The 23132-nt window shown below is 44.0% G+C and overlaps 1 protein-coding gene across 1 annotated transcript in view; it reads left to right on the top strand.

Annotated features, from left to right (window-relative positions):
• LOC116089455 (gamma-crystallin E-like) overlaps nucleotides 1-1675 on the top strand; it is a 3050-nt gene extending 1375 nt beyond the window's left edge. The window contains exon 4 of the mRNA XM_031368990.1: nucleotides 1333-1675. Within this exon, the coding sequence (XP_031224850.1) occupies nucleotides 1333-1605 (273 nt within the window). The 3' untranslated portion in view covers nucleotides 1606-1675. The remainder of the gene's footprint in view (nucleotides 1-1332) is intronic.
• Nucleotides 1676-23132: the final 21457 nt, after the last annotated feature.

Genomic DNA, 23132 nt, shown 5'->3' with positions numbered 1-23132 from the left:
CTCCTCCTCCTCCTCTTTCTCCTCCTCCTCCTCCTCCTTTTCCTCTACCTAGCTACCCCACCTGCTTCCTCCTGCTCCTTTCTACAGACTCAAAATACTGGCCTTTCCTTTTCTCTTAAAAGAACATCTTGTCATAAGGACTGCTCTCTGTGGGACAAGCTGTCCTGAGGATTGAATTTGTTTGCACGCATGTGAGTCCTTTGCAAATTGCAGAGCACTGGCCCATCAGAGGATGCCTCATGAGCAGCTGGTCATGCCTGTAGACAGTCGCTAAGAGACCCCTTCCTACAGTAGGTTTTGAGGACGGGCGAAGAAAGAGCCAAGGGCTCTTGCTGGGAAGGAGCTGGGACAGTGAAAGCTGAAGAGAGGGTTTGCCCAGGACAAGCAGCCTGACCTTTCATTGTGCTATAGCAGTGTTGGCCGCGACCCCTTTAGAGTCCTATATTAGATATCCAAGAATATCAGATATTTACATTACAGTTCATAGCAGTAGCAAAATTACAGTTATGAAGTAGGGAGGAAATAGCTTTGTGGTTGGGGGTCAGCACAACATTAGGAACTGTATTAAAGGGTGGCAGTGTTAGAAAGGTTGAGAACCACTGCTCTAAAGATTTGTGCTCCTCATCCACACACAAGCCTCTTCAGGATCTCAAACATCCATCGTTAGTATTGCCCAAACCTGATTTACCCAGAGCACACATTAGAACTGAGAGCTAAAGCTCAGTCTTTGAAATATCCGTGCTTTACAACCTTTGAGGTTGTAAAGGGCCAGAGCCCACAAAGAAAGATGGAAGGCTGTCTGAGTTGAGCATTCTTCCTGAATTGGCCTATCCTCTTCCTGTGGAAGGAACGATTTGACTTCTCTCCCTCTACTTTCTCCTAATGATACTGAGATTCAAGATGGTGTTTTATGCTAAAGATACATTTGGATTTTCACTGTAATACCAAATTAATTTTATACCTTCTAAAAAGAACCTCAGATCACCAAGAATCTAGGAGGTTTGGGGGAGGGAGAAAGACTTTAAAAAAAAAAAAGCAGAAAATAGTTGTTTAAAATGGTGCTGAGGAGGGCCAGTATGTGGATGGCAATACCAGAAAGCTCCACGGAGCACGGTTTTTGTCAAAGGAACGTGGGTGGTGATGATCTCGCGTTTCCTGTGAGCCTCCTAAATCATGCACAGAGATCTTAGTGTGAGTGGTCCTTCTTTTAAATGAGTCACCCTCCACATAGAAAAGCTAGGGAATGCCCCTCCCCAGGCAGCACGCGCTGGACTGGCAAGCTCAGGTCAGGTTTTCTGACGTCCCCTTCTCTGCTGTTCCCCGGACACACAGTCCAGTTCTCACAGGATCAGGATCTACGAAAGAGAGGATTACAGAGGCCAGATGGTGGAGATCACAGACGACTGCTCCCACCTTCAGGACCGCTTCCACTTCAGTGACTTCCACTCCTTCCACGTGATGGAAGGCTACTGGGTCCTCTACGAGATGCCCAACTACCGGGGGCGCCAGTACCTGCTCAGACCCGGGGAGTACAGGCGCTACCACGACTGGGGCGCCATGAATGCCAGGGTGGGCTCTCTGAGGAGAATCATGGATTTCTATTGAAATATTTTTACTCTACCATTTTCTCCATCTGGACATTAATAAAATATTTCCTGTGTGTTTCATGCAATAACAGAGTCCTCTGTTCCTTTCACCGTCAATGGAAGGGCACAGCAAAGCTAGTCAGAAATGATGTGGATGGTCTCATACATAGGGGTGGGTGGGTGGGAAGGGAAAAGCAGACAAGAAAACATGCAACTTAAGACAAAAACACAGATTTGGGGGGAAACTATAAGTGGGGGACATGTCTGTAAGAGTTAGATCCTAATGACCTGACCGCTTGCTAGCTGGGGTGGTTTGAGGAGAGAGAGGTTCAAAAAGTTTCCCTTGGAGGCCCACAGTTGGCCATTTTTAGGAGCAACCAATGAGGAGTCAGTTCAAGAACATCAGGTTACCCAGACCTGCCATTATTGGGGCATCACAGGGCAGGGCAGTCAAGAACCTAAAGGACAAAACAACCAGGTTTCTAGAAACCAAATCACTGTAGTTACAGAAATGGGCTGTGGCTCATCCAGAATGGTGGAGGTTTCACAAGATGCTGTGGCCCTCGCTAATACCTGAGTCCTGCCCTGTCACTAGCTTCAAGGAGTGCATTATGCCACTTAGCATTGCTGTGCCTTGGTTTCCTAGTTTGTGAAGGTGAGGGGTATTAATCCTGGCCTGATGAAGATCAAATATGGATTTTGTTATCTGAGTGTGATGATTGTTTTGTAATGGGGCCACACACAAACTCTGCTGCCTGCACACTGCACTTGTAATGCAAAGGTATACTAAATTTTTGTTTGTTTGTTTTTTGTTTGTTTTTTCAAGACAGGGTTTCTCTGTGTAGCCCTGGCTGTCTTGGAACTCACTCTGTAGACCAGGCTGGCCTTGAACTCAGAAATCTGCCTGCCTCTGCCTCTGCCTCCCAAGTGCTGGGATTAAAGGCGTGCGCCCATCACTTACTACGGACAAAGCTTACCTAGAAAACAAGGTTTGTTACCAAGGTGAAGAAAGGATTACTGTTCCCCTTTTCATGGGGTTCTAACCGTCAGCCTCAGGCAGAACAGCTATCGACCTGCAGGCACCCTTCAGGAACGAGGCCTGGCTGGGGTCTGAGTAGATGGCTTCAGCGGAACGAGGAAAAGACCAGTGACGGATAGACCAGGGACCATTCAAATTGTATTTTCGATGAATTAACCAATGGAATTATCAGAGAATCAAGAAGACATTAACAGATCAGGAGAAAGTCTTTTTGAATACGAAGACTTCAGAACCCAAGTGTGATTAAATTCACTGTCAGTGGAACTCATTTTAACCTCTCACCTGTCATGGTGAGCACATTTTGTGTGCAGGCTTTGCTATGGTTTTTGGTTCTTTCCTTGAACTCAGGTCACCAGGCTTATGGTAAGGGCTTTTACACACTGGGCCACATTTTTGATGGATGGCACCATTCCTTCCTTCCTTTCCCCTTCCTCCTTTTCCCTCCTCCCTCCTTCCTTCCATCCCTCCCTCCCTCCATCCCTCCCTTCTTCCCTCCCTTCCTCCCTTCATCTCTTCCTCCTTTCCTCCCTCCTTCTTTTCTTCCTTCCTTCCTCCCATCCTTAAAATGAAAATCTGGAAGCCTTTTGTGACACACAGATTAATTAACTGGTGGAAAATTCCTTAAATATCAACTTTTTCAAATGCCTGCCTTGTCTTCCTCCATTAAGGAAGCCTGTACCGCCACCTAGTGCTCACTAGAAGAAAGGCAAGTGTTTAAATATACTGTAAATGCGGTGTCTGTGTGCAGAGAGAACGATTTAATTTTATTAAACAAACATATGTTTTACTTAAAAATAACTATTGAAGATGGTGTTTCATGAGAAGCCTGGAGAATATTCGCAGGGGGCGATCCTCTAATGTAGAAGCTAGCATTTGCATTGTGCTCAGTTCAGTGACTCCTCTCCCATCTCTCAGTATCTTATAGATACTATTGTACGAAACTTTCAGTTCCTGAGGAAAGAGATCCTATGTTCTCTAAATAGTTCCTCCATTCACCTTCAATCTCAATCTCTATCTTTCTTAAGGTTTTTTTTGTAACTACTTTTATAGTCTTCCTTTCTTCTCACTGTAGTTGTGTGTGTGTGTGTGTGTGTGTGTGTGTGTGTATGTGTGTGTGTGTGTGTGTGTGTGTGTGAGAGAGAGAGAGAGAGAGAGAGAGAGAGAGAGAGAGAATCTTTTTTAGTTTAGTTTGGTATATATGTGTGTATGTGTGTGTGTGCATGTGTGTATATATATGTGTGTGTGTATATATACATACATAAATACATACATTTGGGGATATATATATATATATATATATATATATATATATATATATATACATTTGGGGGGTTGGGTTTTTTGTTTTTGTTTTTGTTTTGAGACAGTGTTTCTCTGTATAGCCCTGATTGTTCTGGAACTCACTCTGTAGACCAGGCTGGCCCCAAACTCAGAAATCCACCTGACTCTCCCTCCCAAGTGCTGGTATTAAAGGTGTGTGCCACCACTGCCTGGCTCACATACATGTATTATGTTGACTGAGACTGATATTTTTCTGTCCCTCTCTCAGTATCTGCACATGTACATGGAAATCCTTATCTGTGGGCATCAAGAAGTATTGATAAGCTCTCAAGTCCACCCCATATTCTCATACCCTTTGGTATATATTCCAGAAAACCTTGGAATTGAACCACAAAATCTAGATTCCGAGAGCCCTTCATGGAACAACAAGATTCTAGATTTGAAGTTTGCCCTCTTCCATTGGCATTTGTTTGTTTGTTTGTTTGTTTGTTTATAAATTACATTTTTTTGCCGGGCAGTGGTGGTTAGTGCCTTTATCCCAGCACTCGGGAGGCAGAGGCAGGTGGATCTCTGTGAGTTCAAGGCCAGCCTGGTCTACAGAGACAGTTCTAGGACAGCCAGGGCTACACAGAGAAACCATGTTTCAAAAAAAACAAAACAACCCCATCAAAAACAAACAAACAAATAAGCAAATAAGATAGAAAAACTTTCCAAGAGCTCGAGGCTTCCACAGCAGTGACCACCCCTTGCAATGAGAAACTCTCAGGTCCAGGAATAACAGAGAGGTTTCTGTTCAAGTGAGAATTGAGTGCAACTCTGAGATATCACCTCACCCATAGATGTTTTTGAGTGAGTCTAGGGACTCTGTTACCCTACCTTTACAGGAAACCCCCATCTCAAGAAAAGTAAGTCATTTTCCAAGATTTTCAAGTGGGAAAGTTAGAAGGCTTTTGATGCCCTGCTATCTCAGTCTGAACAGCTTGAGGCTCTTGGAGAGGAGCTGTGTTCAAGCCACTCCCAGGCACAGCAGTGCTTGCTGACAGTATCTCCAAGTATCTGCATTTCACACCATTTAACTTGGCCTCAATCTAAACAATCGCATCTGCTCTGCCCAAGCTATCTCTGCAGCCTTAGATAATATTTACTGCAGACTCACAACATTGATGATAGCAGATTTGTGAGCTTCATGATTTCTGAGAAATTCTTATGTTTTAAAACATTCATAATAGTCACTAATCTCATTTGCCAGCTAGGACTGATGGTACAGGCCTATACAGATGATATAGAAATCTCTTTGAATTTTAAATAAAACATTAATTTTCAAAAGACTATGTAAAACACACCCCCGCACTCCCCTCATGAAATAGCTTAGAGGTCTCATGGTATTTATTTCCAAGTTTTGGAGTTTATACTAAGGCTCACATCCAAGAGAGTTTATTTATATGCTGCTATGGTCTGAATATAATATGAATGTGTAAAAGCTTATTTCCCTCTTGACAGTGTTAAGAGGCCAGCCCTGGGGCAAGGTAACCTGCCATCGAAGGTCCCGCTGCTGGGTGGGATTAATGAATGCAGGTCTTAGCAGACTCTGGATAGTTCCCTCACAATGAAGCTCTTATACTGTTTTTATGGCTGACATGACTTTAAGTACTGCCAATGGAATCTACACATTGTGTTTCAGGAGTAAGTCTGCACAGGAGATGCTTAGCAGGTTACAGGATGACAAAGGAGGCTGTGTGGGGAGGGGCAGAAGCTGCTGAGGACCGGGCGCAGCAGCAGCATGGGACAGAAGTGCCACAGTGCCAGTCGCCAGGGAATTTCCATCTTTACCATTTTCACTTTTACAGTGGATGCTAGAAAATGTTTAACTAAGATATTTGGTTATCATAGAAATTCTGACAGAGAGAGAGAGAGAGAGAGAGAGAGAGAGAGAGAGAGGATTAGATCAGCTCCTGCCTCCAGGTTTCTTTTTGAATTCCTGCTCTCACTGCTTTTGATAATGAACTCTTATATGAATTACATGTATTCACACTGATGTTGTTGAATGTGGGAGAAGAGACATGTATTACATAGTTACTCAGATAAAGTAGAAGAAAAAAGTTACTGTAGGAAAGATGATGTTTTATTCCTAAGAAAGGAAACGTGGAAATGTTAGTGGTTTGATAATGTGAAATTTTTAGACCTCATGTTAAAGTACCCAAACTTGACTGTTAAAAGTGAAACAGAAGAAAGCCAACAAAAATTATCCTGGCTAAACTACCCATGGTAGTACCTTTTTGATGAAACTGCAACAGGCCATTTTTCAGGTATGAATTTTCTTCAAACCCATCAGCTCTTGGGGAAGAGTTAGTCTATGCTCTGAGTCTGCGTTCCAGTCAAAGCTGACTCAAGCTCCGGCGTGGGGAAGGAAGAAAAGTTGAACAAATTTTTATGAATCTAAATCTAGTATTTAATCTAGATTTGAAAATAAATTTGGGATTTTTTTTCCTATCTTATTCAGAAAAATTTGGGATGGATGAATCTTTCTTTTGTGGCATGGGTCAGTCAGGGCAGGAAAGGAGGGGTAGCAATGCTCAGGCAAAAGTTCTTAGACCCAACCACCTGGAAGTAACAGAAATGCTACCCTTAAAGCCACCCTTGTTGATCTCTTCCTTAGATTCCCAGGTAGAAGGCAATTTCAGTGGTTGTCTGTCTATCATCTATCTATCTATCTATCTATCTATCTATCTATCTATCTATCTATCCATCCATCCATCATCTATCATCTATCTATACATCAATCAATCTATCTATCTATCTATCTATCTATCTATCTATCTATCTATCTATCTGTAACTATCAGCAGCCACAAGTACGAATTGGTTTTCTGGAATGAAGACAATGACCTGGAAAGCCATTTTTGCGTTACCTGAACCACGTGGAAGGTTCGTAAAAATTAGCCAAAACACAGATCTGTTTTAATCAGCCATCTTTCATTCAATTCCCTTGTTACAAGCCAACAGGTAGAATAAATAAGGCAAAACCCTCCCACAAGTTCATCAGCAACCTGGCCCAATCAGCAACTTCTTCAGTTTCTGGAGGTGGGACTTCCGGCATAACTGGAACTTGGAGAGAGGTGTGGCAATTAGCAGGAGGTGGGCAGAGAGGTGTGGTTATCAGAGGCAGGTGGGATCTGAAGAATTAGAGCTCAGTAGAAGGAAGGTCACAATTCCTCCCTTTTTACTAGAAAACACCAGGTCAAAGGCATACTCAAATGTCACAATCTTGCATGGGAATTCTTATGGTGCTTGAAGGTTATATGTGGATAATATTCTACTGAACAGTATCTTACCCATCATCAAGGTCACGTGCAGCTTGTTTGATACTGCAAACTAGGTTTATTATGTGTTTATTCAAAAAACACAGCCACTTGGCATGTGCCTCTGTCTTAGGTTGATACCGCCAGAGACTTAGCCGAAGAGACAAATTTTCAAATGCACCTCGTCTGTACCTATAATGTCAAGACATGCCTTTATCACCTGCAAATCCAGGAATTGCCACAATCTCTCTGGAGTCCACCTTTCCTGAAGTCCATGTGAAGCAGCGCTGGTGTGCTGATAGGCAGCTGGGTATAGACACCTAATTGAGTTGCTAAATAGTAGCTCCCAAGTTAGGAGCCTTTTCAATAGCTTTGCCTTCAATAGGCCTTCAATTCAGTTGTCAATAAGTAACTTTCATGTTAGAAGCTCCAAGATTGAGCTAAAGTGTCTGGGCACTCCGAGACTGAGCTTGCTTCTTAGATAAAGAGGGCTCCGGGAATGAGCGAATTTGATTGTCTTTGTACTCTGGGAATGAGTTTGCTTGAGATAAAACTTAAAATTTTAAAAGTAACATTAACTTGAAAATGTCTCAGGCACTTTAGTTGCAAATTAGCAACATTAAGGCCCAAAGCTTGACCTCTAAGTGTAGAGGGAAGCTGCTGTTGATCTTAGAAAAAAGGTGGAGGCTATTTCAGCCAAATAAACTTTGCTGGCCAGTAAAAATGTTCAGCCAATATTCTTGGCAATAAAAACACGCTTATAAAAAGATTTTGTGTCTGTATCCACTTGACAAATTGATGTATTAGGCAGCCATTGTGCTCCAACACAAACATAGCCCTTTACCCAGATCAAGGTGGGGTTAAGAATAAATGTGTTAGTAAGTGGAGTGACACGCCATTCCATCCTGACATAAAAACTGAAAATGCGTGGATGTCAATGGCGATCCACAGCAGACTGGCCTTTAGTATCAGACTGCAAAATTATATATATATTTCAAGACAAGCAAAAGGCAACATGTCTCTAAAAACAAGCAAAAAGTGAGGCATGCCTTAAAAGAGGCAAAAAATGAAATATTATTCAACATAATTAAAAAACAAAACCTGCTTTTTAAAACAAGTAAAAAAGAAGATACTTTTGGAGTGCAGTGCATATTCCCCCTCCTTTTAATATTAAAAACTCAAATTCTCAAAGTGCGAAGTGTACATTGAGTAAATATTGTCTCTGAGAATTATAAATTATTTTTGAAATATGAGTAACAATAAATTGTTGACAAAATGTCTTAAATGCTTGACTATAGTAGTCAATATCATAATCTGTTTTAATCTGATTAGGAACATATATAGAAATATAGTATAGACAATAACCAATTAATATTTCATTCATGTTAAGGCAATAGTAACTTGAAAGCCTGAGAAGGAATTAATAGTCACATGTGTATATTTTACTCTTAATTTGAAATCAAAATTATATTTTAAAAATGTCTAGATATCATAAGTAATAGAGAGCTCAGATATATATATGTACCCATATATCAATATATAAGATAAGGCTTAATTTTAACACTAGAATAAATAGAAACTACAGCAGACAATTTGATTATTTGTACTGACACGGGGGGAAATCATGAGAATAAAACATATGACTTATATATAAAATTTTTTATAAAAGGGCTAATGAGGTAATATATTGTTACAGGGTATACACATAAGTCTATAAGAAATATAAAAGTATGTAAATAAATGAATTAAAACAATTTGTTTACTTTGGAGAAATATGAATTTCTGTCTAAAAATCTTTATTAAGTAATAAGCCAAATATAAATTAATATTTTGCAATAACCAATTTAATTTCTCTTTGAAGAAATAGATGTCTCTTCAGGTTTTAATGAATGAAAAATGTTTTTAAACATTTTTTCTAAAATATCTTCATGAATTTATCATATAATTTTTCATCAATATATAACAGCTTCATAATAAGATATTAAACTTCATTTAGAATATGAGAGAAGTTACAGAGAAGTTGCATTTATATTAATGCCCTCTTTTGCCAAAGAATAGCTGTGGGCAGAAAACTAAACATGATTGTAACTGAGCACAATTGACAAGTGATGAACCTTTTCTGATATTGCAAGGCTATTTGTCTTACCAGTCAATTTCTATTAAAGGATTAAGTCTTGTGGTGAGCTTAAGATGAGGTCCTAGCCAAAAGTAACTTGAAATAAGCAACATATTTTTTCTTTTTGATGTATCTGAGGCTTTAATAGTTAGCTTACACTGAGAAATTTAAAGTTTTAGCTTTTTGTACTGAGCAGAGACAAAGAAATTATATTTAAGACTTTTAGCCATTTTCAAAAGCAACATTATTTAATGAAAACAGATACATTAGAAATAACATCTTTAAAATTACTAGGATGTAGAGGGAAAAACAACCTTAAATATTTAATAACTCTACATGAAATTGGCAAGCCAGATTGCAAGGTTTCTATAAGTTCCATAACTTAATTGACTCTCTATAAGTCTCAAGTTTTAAATTACTTTGAACTATATCTGGATAGACCTGTAATAATGTTGTTTATTCCTGACCTTTTTAAGCTTAAAACATATTTTATAACCTTGGTGCTGTAAAAGCATTGCTTGTAACGAAAAGAAACTCTACTTGAGTGTCTCTGAACAACTTTCGGGGCACAAACCTTTTTGAAACAGTTTATCAAGAACCTGTTTGACACCAAATAAATTTCACTTATATCTCCTTTCCAAATTAAAATCTTGTTTCTACCACTCTTATCTAATTAAGTTTGTATATAAGGATGGCCCATACTGACCACAGTCGCTTTTTAACTTTTACTACCTTTGTCTAAATTTTCTAAGTAATGTTGTCATACCTATAACTTTTAGAAGGTAAAAACCCAATTATAAACAATTATATTCTTTAGAATCAATATTGAAAACATTACATTCATGCCACAACGCCTTTTAAGTATCTCCCTGCTTTTGAACTGTATTTAGCCAGCCTGGGTTATTGTGAGAATGCCTCATAGAGAATCACATCTAGTCATTTAGAAATGCCAAGGTGAGTGGGGTATGGCAGGGTGCTCACCTTTAGTCCCAGTTCCTGGGAGGCCATGGCAGGACTGTCTCAAGTTTGAGACCAGCCTAGGCTACACAAGTGAATGCCAGGCCAGAGGTGTGCATGCCTGTAATCCCAGCACTTAGGAAGAGGAGTTTAATGTCAGTTGAGCTGTGTACAGAGACCCTGTCTCAAAGCAGGAAGCAAACAAAAATGTGTCAAGGTGAGGTTGACTTATTTTTGGACTAGAGTTAAGTTACTGCTTATAACTTGTTGGGCTCCCAGTTAAGAAGAAACAAGCTTTTCTGTTTATTAGTGATGTAATATGTGGACACGTGTTGGCCACCTTTGGACTTCTGTTACTAATCTCTAACTTTGAAAGCCCTGGTGTGACCTGCCCCCAGCCTCCCTGTGAGAAGGCCTGTGAGAATCACTGGCTTGTAATTTACTTTCATGGCCACTAGATGGCGCTAGGTTGAAAACCTTTAGGTAATACTGGCACTGTGCAGAGACAGTGCTGTGGCTGTCTCTGCCACCCAGCTTGGGCGGCCGCCTCTCCCTGCCCGGGTCTCCGTTGCTTTTTGTCCAGGCGGGCGAGGTGGCTGGGGATCGGTTGGCCTGGAGTCGTTGCACGACTCTGGGCTTGTCCGCTGCCTGCCGTGGGCACAGAACAAGAGGAACCTCTAGCCGCACCGCGCTGCCAGCATGGCTGTCCCGCTGCGAGATCTCATGGCCTGCCTAGAAAGCCTCTGTCACAGCTCGGCTGCCAGCTTGGCCAGTTTCGCGTGTGCATCCCTCTCAGTGCGGAACCCCACAGCGCTGCCAAAACACTGTGGCCGCAGGACCAGACACGGCCCACTTTTGGGGGGGCCGTACCACTATGCGGAGCCCCTCAGCAGAGTGCCCACGAGCCAAAGACGCCCTAGGAACAGCAGCAGGCCAAGAAAGCAGCCAGACACCTCTACCTCGCATTGATTTTTTTCAGGGCTGAGCTTTTGCCCCTGGCTATTGCCTCCATCAGTAAATATTACCGGGCGTGCACCACCACAGTTGTCTCTCGAGCTTGGTCGCTGGGGCACGCCTCACTGGTCACTGTTAATTGTGAGCCAGTACTGCCCATGTCTCTGCGGCCATTTTGCCCACATGTAAAGACAAAGATGCAAGACAATCGCATTCATTCATCAAGACAAGACACACGAACGAACTTACATAACATAGAACAAAAACCAGGAGTTTCTCCTGGAAGAAACACAGGGAGAGTGGAACGGCCTGGCCCGCAGCCTGCGCCATATGACCCACCTCCTGGAAGGTCCTGTTTGATCTCTAAACCCAGAGCCTACTAGGGAAAAAAGACTATCTCCATTTCCCTGGAGTTAGTCAGCTTTCTATAACCCAGCAGCCTAATCACCTACCGTGAGAAGTGGCTACGTCCATTTTCTTATTCCTTTCTTTTTAAACTTTGCCCTGAGACACCACCGCTGGGCCAGCATGGCCTCAACTTACCCTGGCAACCTGCCATTCTACCCCGGCGAACCCGCCGTCCTATCCCAGTGAACCAGCCGTCCTATCTATATATTTTAAGAGACCTCTGTTTAGATAGTGGCAGTCCCTTTCCTCTCCAAACCAGCCGCACATTCGGGGCGCCATCTGTAGCTGTCCAACAGCCACAAGTACAAATGGGTTTTCTGGAATGAGGACAAGGACCTGGAAAGCCATTTTGTGTTACCTGAACTACGTGGAAGGTTCATAAAAATTATCCAAAACACAGATCTGTTTTAATCAGCCATCTTTCATTCAATTCCCTTGTTACAAGCCAACAGGTAGAATAAATAAGGCAAAACCCCTCCCACAAGTTTGTCCGCAACCTGGCCCAATCAGCAACGTCTTCTTCAGTTTCAAGAGGCGGGACTTCCAGCATAACTGGAACTTGGAGAGAGGCGTGGCAATTAACAGGAGGTGGGCAGAGAGGTGTGGTTATCAGAGGCAGGCAGGATCTGAAGAATTAGAGTTCAGTAGAAGGAGGGTCACATCTATCTATCTATCTATCTATCTATCTATCTATCTATCTATCTATCTATCTATCTACCTATCTATCTATCCATCCATCCATTTTGCTACTCTGTCTTTTTTTCTAGATTTGACTCCAGAGAACACGAAGGCGATTGACAGCCTCAGCAGACATTTTTGACATGCTATGATGCCATTGTAAGTGGTTCCTCTAGACTGCATTATAGGTTGTTTGCTTTTTGTTGGATGCAGCTGAGCCATGGAGATGCTCTGTATGATCCAGGGAAGGATCAGGGTAGCTACACTTTAAGTTTTTAAAAAGAGCAAGTTTATTACATATGTAACAAGCCAAAGAAAGAGAATCAATAGTGAGAGACAGACAGACAGCAAACATGATTAAACTGTGCATTCAAATATCCAGAAGTTGAGTGAGAGAGTACCCTTAAAGTAACCAGCCTGAGTTCTCAATATAGAGAGTCCTGAATAGAGCGCAGGGTCCACTCAGGTGAGGCTTCTAGGTAAAAGGGCAAGTAGCAACAGAAAGGTAACATTATTAACCTGGAGGCTTACAATCATCCAGCAAAAAGCACTTGAGAAAGTTGAGGCAGTCAGCTACGGTTCGGTTCGTAATAAATGTGAGCAGAGGAGAATGGCTGAGCCCCTAGGGTGAGGACTCCAACTAGAACAAACAAGCAGAAGACAGAGAAGGTGTTATCCAAATGGGTGCTTACTGTTGGGGTAGAGAAATCACCTCACAAACCACATGAGCACTGTACCGAGCACTGACCTCAGTCAGTCAGGGCCAGTTTATTGAGCATATGCTTCAGGCCTGGTTAACCAGGGCCATGGTCCAGATTAGGGAACTGAACCATGACCCCGACTTAATAACCTACAGTGTTTTTAAGCCCAAAAGCTACAAACATGTGTGCCACGTTATTTTACCAATCAGGCTTTAGGGATAGGGGGATTTCGTTCCTTAGGAACATGTCTTTGTTATACACTTATCCTGCTTCCATTGGTTAGGGTGTTCATCTGTAGCAGGTAATTTGCCTTGTTTAACATTCATGCCTTAACTTGCCAACCAGAATGTCAGTTGCCTAAGTGCATGTCTCTTTCTGCAAGGTAGGACTTTCTGTCAGTTCCCAGGGAGGTCTTGGGAACTTAAACTTTACTCAACCGCTACTCAAAATGAAAGTCTTATTCCAAATAATTTTGTAGAAATTGAGCCAAACAAGGATGCTTCATAGAGATACCAGAAAACAAGGAAGTCCACTTATCCTTAAGACAAAGGGGTTTTTAGGAGAGTTTACAGAGCAAACACCCATCCCCAAGGAATGCACTGTTTCCAGGAGACATCCCTCAGAGAGAGGATCTCCCCCACCCCTCCTGGGAGTCACAGGTGTCTTATCCTAACTGGGAGGAGAAAGGTCAATATAAACTAAAGAACAATGAACAAGATAAAGTGTCACCAGCCAGTGTTGAAATCTGTAACTAGCACACATTGTAAGCTGTAAAATTCTGTATAAAAACGGAGTACTTTGTTTCCTGGGGGTTGCTCTGATCCCGATCACAGAGTGACCCTGGTATACCAGTTTTGAAAGGCTGGAGAATCTTAGAATTTAAAATGAGGGTATTTAATAGAAATGTATGTATAATGTATAACCTTTACCTAAAAGGGGGCATGGAAAACCTCTGTAACAAGCCAAAAAGGTGGAGTAGCTAGTTCCAGGAACTTGGCTAACTCAGAGCCTCAGGGCTCTGGTTCCCGAAACCTGCCCCTCCTGACTGATCCACAAGGAGGGCAGAACTAGGAATGAAGGTCTACTGGTTTATGAGACTCTCTACCCCGTCGACCGGTAGATGAAGATTACATTCCTAGAATGAATATGTTCCCCTCCCTAGCTGAATACCTTGGGTTGGGTCCCTCTGAAATTTTCCACTGTTTTTGTTATGTTTCCTTGGTAACTCTCTCCCCACCCCCAGCTTGTGGTTTTTCCCTTTAAATACCTCTCACTTCTTGTGTTCGGGGTCGAACTCCTCCAACTAGCATGGTCACAAGATCGACCCCGGTACCGGCCTACCCCAAATAAACCTCATGTGATTGCAGCAAGTTAGGCCTCTCGTGAGTTATTGGGTGGTCGCGTCATCCCGAGACTTGAGTAAGGATCTCCCCAGTTCTTGGGGTCTTTCGTTTTCAATTAAAAAAATTAACCTCATGCTGTAGCAGCAGCCTCCTTCTTGATTCCACGAGAATGGGGTACCCACGCCTGTTACAACAGTTTCTTATATTGGGGCAGGTGCCTCTCTTATATTAAGATCCATCCCAGAGGCATCTTATAAAGGCAAATGTCATAAAATCTTAGGTTCAGGAAGTGCTGTTGGGAGGTTGGTTTAGGTCTAAGATTACTGTGGGAGACTACAAAACAGTTCTACTGACTTCTATCATGATTGGTCTCCAAGGGCACAGAAGGTAACAAAATAATCAATCTTGTAATCAATCTTGGCATTAGAAAGTGTCCTAGTAACAGCAGAAACGTATAAGAAGTTTCCATATAAAGGCAGGCTCATCTGGTAACAGTTACCTAGGCCTTAACATTCTATCTAGGCCTTACTACTTTACCTAGGTCCCAACACTTACAACAACCAGCAGAAACCAACTGGGACTATGGAGATCTACCAGTAATGGATGATAAGGAAGTGAGGTCAAATTCAAGACTCAACAGAACCAGGGGGCTCTAGGCTTTGCTGCTCAACAGTGCCTTGGTGGGCGTTCTGTGAAGCTTTATTCTGGATAGATCAGAGTTTAAAAAACAGGGAGAGAAACAACAAATAGAGTATTTCTCACTATCACCAGGCTTGCTCAAGAGACAGAATATCTTGGCTGAGTGGGGACTATTTGCGTAATGTCCTTGAGCACCACAAGCTGCACAGCTGGGGGTGGGGCATTTTGCCCTTGGCATTTTCCTTGGCAGGTAGAAGCATTCTTCCCAGTGGAGTAAACAAAGTTCTATGGGAGCAGAGTTCACACAGCAGGACAGTACGTGAAAGTCTATTATATGCAGTTCACAGGGCATACTGAGGGCAGTTCCCATGGCTGAACTTCTGGCTTCTCTTTCCCCCTGAAGGCACCTTTATATTACTGCAAATTCTAGCTGTTCTCAAAGGCATGATGTTTTCACTCTTGGGGTTTTTTGTTTTGTTTTGTTTTTGTTTTTGTTTTTATTGATTTCTTTCCCTGTCAGAATTGGGGGGATGGAGTGCACCCCAACCATAGACAAGGAGCCTTGGAGGATACCTTGAGACAAAATTCTTTGGATCTTAAAATGAAGAAGATGGCAACTCTGCTTCCAGAGCCATTTTCTCAGGGAGCTCAAACAATACATGATGACTTTCAATGTAATGTCATTACAGATGTCATGCCCCGTTTTCAGAATAGATGTGTAACAAGTGTTTTCCTGCTGACCTTAGAAGAGAGATTTCTTCTGAAGCTCATGATGTGTAGTGAGACTTAGGACCAACCCTATTCAAAACTGGCCATGCTAGGGGCTGTAGCTCAGTGCTACAGTACCTCCTTCCCAAGCTTGCACAAAGCCCTCCCTCTGATGCTTATCCCACTATTCCCAGCACCAGGAGGTGGGAACAGGAGGACCAGAAGTTTAAAGTCATCCTCTATTACTCAATGAGTTTAAGGTAAACCCAGAATACATATGACCTTGTCTCCAAAAACAGTCAGAGTTGCATCTGTTTGCTTACAGGCAATTCACCTGTGATCCTCTCAGGGACCTAGCTACCTACGGTTTACAGCTTACAGTTTACAGGTTACAGTAGTCAGGTGCGCCAGTGGGCTACCTATAAAACAACCTGCCCGCCACCCCAACTTTCTCTCTCTCTCTGTTCCCACATCCCCCCCTCTCTGTTCCCTGTGTTTTCTCTCTCTCCTTTTCTGTCCTTCTCTGTGACCCCCTTCTCTACCCTCAGGCTCACTTGATGCCTCTACCCCTTCTCCGGGTCCTCACTCCTCTCCCTTCCCCCAGATAAACTCCCTTTATATCAGATCTGTTGCATGTCATAATTACTCAGGGGCAAACCTTGGCAAGGGCCTTGACAGGTACCTCCTTGCCCCATTTTATTTCATAACAGCATCACTGTGGACTGACCTTTTAAAAAAAAAATTCTCATGACCTGTGGCAGAGTAAAATGTCTTCAGGTTCACCTGTCCATCAGATACACAGAGCAGACTGACTATGTGTGGCTCTTGATACAAGTATTTTCTCATTAAGGTGTATTAAATCAAAGAAATAAAAGAAATCCATAATAATGAGGATACGGTAATACATCAAGCCTAGTCTAACTTTGTTCATACCAAAGCAGTGTAAATTTCTAGAAGTTTTTCTAGAAGATAGACTCTCAAAGCTGATATGCTTTAAGTTCTAGGGAAATCTTAATTCTCTTTCAGCTCACAGAGAAGAGTTTCTCTGTGTCCAATGGCATTTTGTAGCTGGCTGCAGCCACACACACACACACACACATGAATGGGTCTTCTGGAATGGGAGTTAGAGCCTGAAAAATTAAGGGTACCAGAATATGGGAAGGGGTTTGAAAAAATGAGACCAAGACATGGTGTGCTTTCAGTCCACCATCATTATTCTACTCTCCTTGTTACAAGGTAGGTAGGCAGAGAAAAACCCCCTCCCCCAAGTCTGTCAGCAACTCTTGGCCTAATCAGTAGCTTCATCTTCAGTCTCTGGCGACGGGACTTCCACAGGAAGTCACAGGAACTTGGAGAGAGGTGTGGCTATTTGTGGCAAGGCAGGGTCTGACAGAACCATCTCTCAGCTGGAGGAGGGTCACAGCATTTGTCTTGTTCCTTTTCTGAGACACATCTAATATTCCCAAATGTATCTATAAATCAGCCTCTTTTCGCCTATCACAGGCCTGTTTCCTTAGCTATATACTCTTACTACCTTGAAATATAAGAAATCATAAAAATGGGGCTAGCAAGCTGGCTCAGTGAATATAGAGACTTGCTGGGGTGCCTGTCTCACTGCTGGGGTGCCTGCTTGGAGGGCCCAATAGCACATCACTGAGGGGAAGCAGAGTGCAGTCTGTAATGGGGATCCTCAGTCTGTTTTCCTGGGTGGGAAACAGTGGAGCATGGGTCAGCTTGCTGTGGTTCCCAGGCTCCTGTGTATCCAGGCACTGCCAGTGTACCGCTGGGAGTGGAACCGGCTTGCCTCCTAGTGAGTGGTGAGAGTAGAGTAGGGCCTTCTCCTGGAGATTTGGGCCTTGCTCTTTATGACCAAGCCCCAACCCCCATCCACCCAGTGATCCTTGCTAAAGAGGCAGTCCTTGCTTGTCAAACTGCTTTATTTGATAGTGAATGTGAATGCATACATCTTACTCAGGGTGAACCAGGGATTAAATACCTTTTGTGGGAAGGAATGTCCAGGAAGGGAAGCTCATTGGCTAAACACTAGGGGCCTATCTAGACACCTCATTAGCATGGAGCACTCCAGGTTTTTATGCTATGTGATTTTCCTCAGGTACAGACAAGTGCTAGGGCTTAGGATCCCCCCACACACACACATACACACACACAAGGTCAGAGAAGGAGAAGACCTGCCAATAAGGGAATCTCTCATTTTGCACCAAGCTTGAGGTCGTTGGGCCATGGTGGACTTTGAACTTAACTAGCAGAGTTTTCCTACAACCTGAGTTCAGTCTTTGGACCCACACAAAGGTTGAGGAAGAGTGCTGACTCTACATGTCCTGTGTGAAAGGATCGCTATAGGCTTAGGAAACCCCAGGACTAAGTTCTCTCAGTACTGTAAAAGTAACGCATATTCTCCTGTTGTAATTGTTGTCTGGGAGGCTCCGTGCCTCTGTCTGCTAACCTAGGCCTAGTTCTGGAAGCGTCTAGCCCCCATACAATCTAAACTAGGGCAAGAATGTTTTCAGCCTCTGAGACTTATTTCTGAATAACCTTACCCCTTTTTCTTGTTCTTTCTGAACTTGGGCTGGCTGGTTCAACTCAACTCTTGTGGCTCCAACTCCTCTCCCAGCTGACTGATTCAATCTGACTTTTCTCTCTGCCTCTGAATTGCTCTGTTTGGCCTCAGACTAACTAGCAATCCTTTCTAAACTTCTGGCTCCTTCTCATTCTTTTGCTCATTCTGTCTTTATCTGTGTCTAGCTTGTTCTTTCTCGCCTCCTCCCTCTCTGTACTGCTCTACTCTCCCTCTCAACTCTACTGTCCTGCCCTCCTAACTCCACTGTATTCCTGTACTGTACCCTCTTCCTCCTGTACTGTCATTCCCTTAAGTAGCTTCCATTTCTTCTCTCTTCTCCCGAGAGTTGGGCATATCTTATTCTGTCAAATATTTCTCTGATTCGTCACTTTTTCTGCCACTCAATTGGATAATACTTTCAAACATGGGTGCTTCCTTCTACAAACTAACTTCTCCTTCATTGTTTGGGATTAAAGGTGAGTACTAAGGGTGTGTCTGTATTCCAGCCAGAGGGATTAAAGGTGTGTGCTAAAGGCTGAGCCAAACCCTAACTAGAAACAGATTCAAATATCTTGTAACATAGCACAAAGGACATGTTTTTGCCCCAGAGAGACAAAGGGCAAGAAATAAGAGACAAAGACAGGAGATAGAGGATTAGGGAGAAGATAAAGGGAACAAGGGAGAGGGAGGAGAGATATTTGTCCCTGGAAGGGGACAAAGGGCTGCCTCTAGATAGAAAGGAGACAGATGTGGCCCATCAGAAAATAGCGGTTTATATAGGTAAAAGGACAAACCCTGTGTTAGGATGACACCTCACTGATTTGGGCTTGTTAATTAGATGAGTCAAAGAGGGCTTTTGATTGCAGGAACTCGACACTCTGATAACTAGACTTTGTGTAGGCAGCCTCAGGAGGAGAAAGTGGTCAAAAAAGAGAATAGACCTTGGTGGCTAGCTTTAGGTTCTTAGCATGGTAAAGGGAATTGGGGAGCATAAATAATAAACCATCCAACCATAAATGAAAAAAAAAATAAACAGCTCTAGAATGACCAGTAAGAATATAAAAATGTTCATAATTTATAGCCACTAAGGAAATACCAATCAAAACTAAAAATTCTGTCTTACACCAATAAAATGGCTGACATCAATAAAACAAAGACCAATAACTGCTGTTGGGGACGGAGATGATGGGACCCTTCTGCAGTGCTGATGGAAGTGTACAGTACTTCAGCCAGTATGGAAATCATCATGAACTGTTGTAAACTTGGCTCAACCCAGAGAACACAGATTGACAATAGATCATTGCAATAACATGTTTATTGATCCACGTACATGGGGTTGCCCACCCTGGGGGGGGAGGGAAGCCCGAATACAGAAAGCACACATCTTTTATATTTTACAGAGGGCAGATTCCTGCAACAGGGCTAGCTAGCTTACTCTGGTTGGTGGAACACAGGACAAAGGATCTCATCAGGCATTGGTTGGCTTGCTCAGGGGGCTGTTCTTGGCTTAGTCAGCCAACTTCCCTATCCAGCTTTGCACCTGGCTTTGAAAAGTCCTTGGGAAGGGGCTGAGTAACTAGGTGGTAGGGGAGGGATTGTCATCAGCAAGGTCAGGGTGACAGTTTGTGGTCTTTTTGGAAATTCACCATAGGGAGGGCTTGGGGGGGGTGTTCTTCTGAGAATTGTTAATTGTTGGGAACCAAATGGCCCTTGGCTGACCTGCCTCCACCTGACTAGAATCCAGAGATAAATATTCTGCCTGGCAACCACAAGTTTCCTGCTTGGCCCTGAGAAAAGAATGATCAGTGTACCTTGACTTCTGAGAAACCATTACCTACCCAACCGTTTTCTCCCTACCTGTTGTCCTTGGGGTTCCACCTCAGAAGATCTTGTAATTCTTCACTGTACTCCCTCCTGCCCCCTGCCCTCCCAAAACCTTGTTTTAAATTTGAGCTTCTGCTTTCAGCAAACGGCTCTTGACAAGCAATGCTTCCTTGAGTCCTGTCTTCTCTCTCGCCCATTCTTTATTTTCAGGTTGCGACCCTCCTCGTGTCCCCTGAATTACTGAGACCCGCGGGTCAGGTCAGGGTGGCACCTCAACGTGGGGCCCAAGGCACGGGTCACCCCCCCTGGACGGATTAAGATCTGGATCGCCCCTCTGATTTTCATGACTGCTACTGCTTGCCCGGCTGCTGCAGTTATTAGGTAAGTCATCCATCCTAACTTTTATCAAGAATGGGTAAGTCTTTGTCTAAGGAGGTCCGTTTTATTAAAGATCTCAAAGAAGCACTCAGAGAGAGGGGAATCAGAGTTAAAAAGAAACATCTGGTTGAATTTTTTATTTTTATTGATGAAACATGTCCTTGGTTCATGATTCAAGGTCCTACAATTGATTCTAAGAAATGTCAAAAGGTGGGACGTGAATTAAATGCTTTGATTGAAAAAGAAGGCCATGATGCAATTAGCCATAGTGTTTTTTTTTTATTGGGGTCTCGTCCGTGATATTATTGAATCATCGGACACTGAGGCGGGACATAAACAACTCTTGTCTGTGGCAGAGTTCTGCCTGAGACACTCCCGTCCGACCTCTCGATCTTCCTCTCATTCTTCTGTGCCTCCCCCGTCATCTACCCTTATCACTATGCCCTCTGACTTTTCTTCTGATCCCCCTCCCTCTGGCCCTCGCCTGGCCAAGTCCTCCGTGTCTCCCTCCTCAAAACTCCTGCCTCATCACTCACCCCTTTCTTCGCAAACTCAACCTCCCTCTTCCCTCTACCCACCCTTCCTCCACCCTCCTATGACGATCCTGTTTCCTTCATGGAACGCAGCTGCTCACCCTTTTGTGCTCCGGTTATTCCCCTGCATTCTAAGCCCTTGTCTGCCTCCTCAAATCATACTCCTGAAAACCCCTCTGTGAAAAAATCTCCCTCAATTCTCCCTGCTCCTTCAGCTCCCCCTGCTGGTATTCTTGCCGAGCCTGGTGGTGGCCCCCTTGACCCTGGCGACACACAGGTCCTTGAGGAAGAAGCCGCTTGCTACTGCTCTGAGGATTGGCAGATGCTCTTCCACTTCTGCTCTTCCTTCCTCACTCGCCACTGTGAAGTCCCGCTTAACGTCCCAGATTCAAGAGCTGACTGAAATCCTCCACCTTCACGAACATTTCTCTCGTCTGTCTACTCTTTGCTCCTCTGCCCCACCCTGTCTGCCACAGCACTCTCCCATTCACCTGGCCTTTCCTGTCACCCGCTCTCAAGCCTCCAGGGAAGTCCCCGCCTCTGGTTCTGTTCCGCCTCAGCCATCCACGACCTGGTCAGCTCAGCGTCAGCCCGCTTCAGCTTCCACTCCCACCTCTACTCCCTCCCATCTCCCTTCTTCCTCCACTCTTCACCAGTCGACGCTCAGAAACCCTCCCCTTTCTCGGGAACACTCCGATTCTGAGGCAGAACAGTCTGCTAGTGATCACAACCCTGATGATGAAAATGAAAGCGAGACTGATGATTCAGTTCCTGTCCCCACAGTTTTCTGCCGGCTTCCGTTTAAAAGATTAGAAAAGCTTAATTCTGCTGTTAGAAGTTATGGCCCTAATGCTCCATTTACCCTTTCGCTGCTGGGAAGTATCAGCGGTGATGGCTATCTCACGCCAAATGAGTGGCTTTCTGTTACATAGTCTGTTCTGACTTGGGGCCAGTTTCTCACCTGGCGTGCAGATTGGTCTGATCGCTGCCGCCGTGCCAACAGCCAGAGCGGCCGTGCCTCAACCAGAAGGTGGACATTAGACAAACTTCTTGGACAGGGCAAATATGCTTCTGACAAAAAACAGAGAGGCTTTTCATTAGGGCTCCTGGCACAATCTGCCTCCGCTGCCATGGCTGCCTGGAGAGCGATCCCCACCCAGGGATCAGTCCTTTCTCCCCTGGCTAAAGTCGTCCAGGGGGCTCAGGAGAATTATAGTGAATTTGTAGCCTGCCTGAGGCCACTGAAAGGTCTCTTGGCCCAGGCCAGAATGAAAATAAATTGCTGAATCAGCTTGCTTATGAGAATGCTAACTCTGCTTGCAAGGCTGCCCTGAGGGGAAAGTACAAGGGAAAAGACCTTGATGAGATGGTCCAGCTTTGCCGTGAAGTGGATCTCTTTATCCACAAGGTCACTCAGGCTATCAATCTAGCTGTTGGTGCAGTCACTAAAGTACCACCAGCAACCAGTCCTGTTTCCGTTGTGGACAGCCAGGTCATTTTGCAAAGAATTGTCCCCAATCCCGGCCCCTGCCTTCTTCCACTTCCTCGGCTGGGATAAGCCGCCCACCTCCCACTAGTGTCTGCCCCTGCTGTCGCCGCGGTAGGCACTGGGCCATTCCAAGACTGATATTTTAGGTAATCCCCTCCTGCCCCGTCCGGGAAACGGGATGAGGGGTCAACCCCGGACCCCACAACCTATCAATTTCCTGCCGGCCTCGGGGACCAGCCAGCCACAACCCAACCAAACAACACTCCCAAATCAGTCCCTGCTGCCACAGCCCTTTGCCGTGCCTCCCCAGGAAGCGCAGGACTGGACCTCTGTACCTCCACCTATACAATACTGACACCTGACCAAGGCGTGTAGGCCCTTTCTACTGGAGTCTTTGGACCCCCACCCCCCAATACTTACTATCTCATAATGGGGCGAGCCTCTGCAGCCCTCCAGGGTATTGCCATTTTCCCTTGTAGATAGTAATTATACCGGGGAAATTAAGATCTTGGTCTCCTCCTCGAGAGGGCCCCTCACCATCTGCCAGGGCCAGTGTATAGCTCAGGCCCTGCCTCTCCCTCTTGATACTTCTACACCCTCGTTGGGGCCGCCTAAGGGGCCT

Source organism: Mastomys coucha, unplaced genomic scaffold (assembly GCF_008632895.1).
Source record: "Mastomys coucha isolate ucsf_1 unplaced genomic scaffold, UCSF_Mcou_1 pScaffold14, whole genome shotgun sequence".
NCBI lineage: Eukaryota > Metazoa > Chordata > Mammalia > Rodentia > Muridae > Mastomys > Mastomys coucha.
The sequence above is the reverse complement of the archived record's forward strand: the minus strand, read 5'-3'. Positions and strand labels throughout refer to the sequence as shown.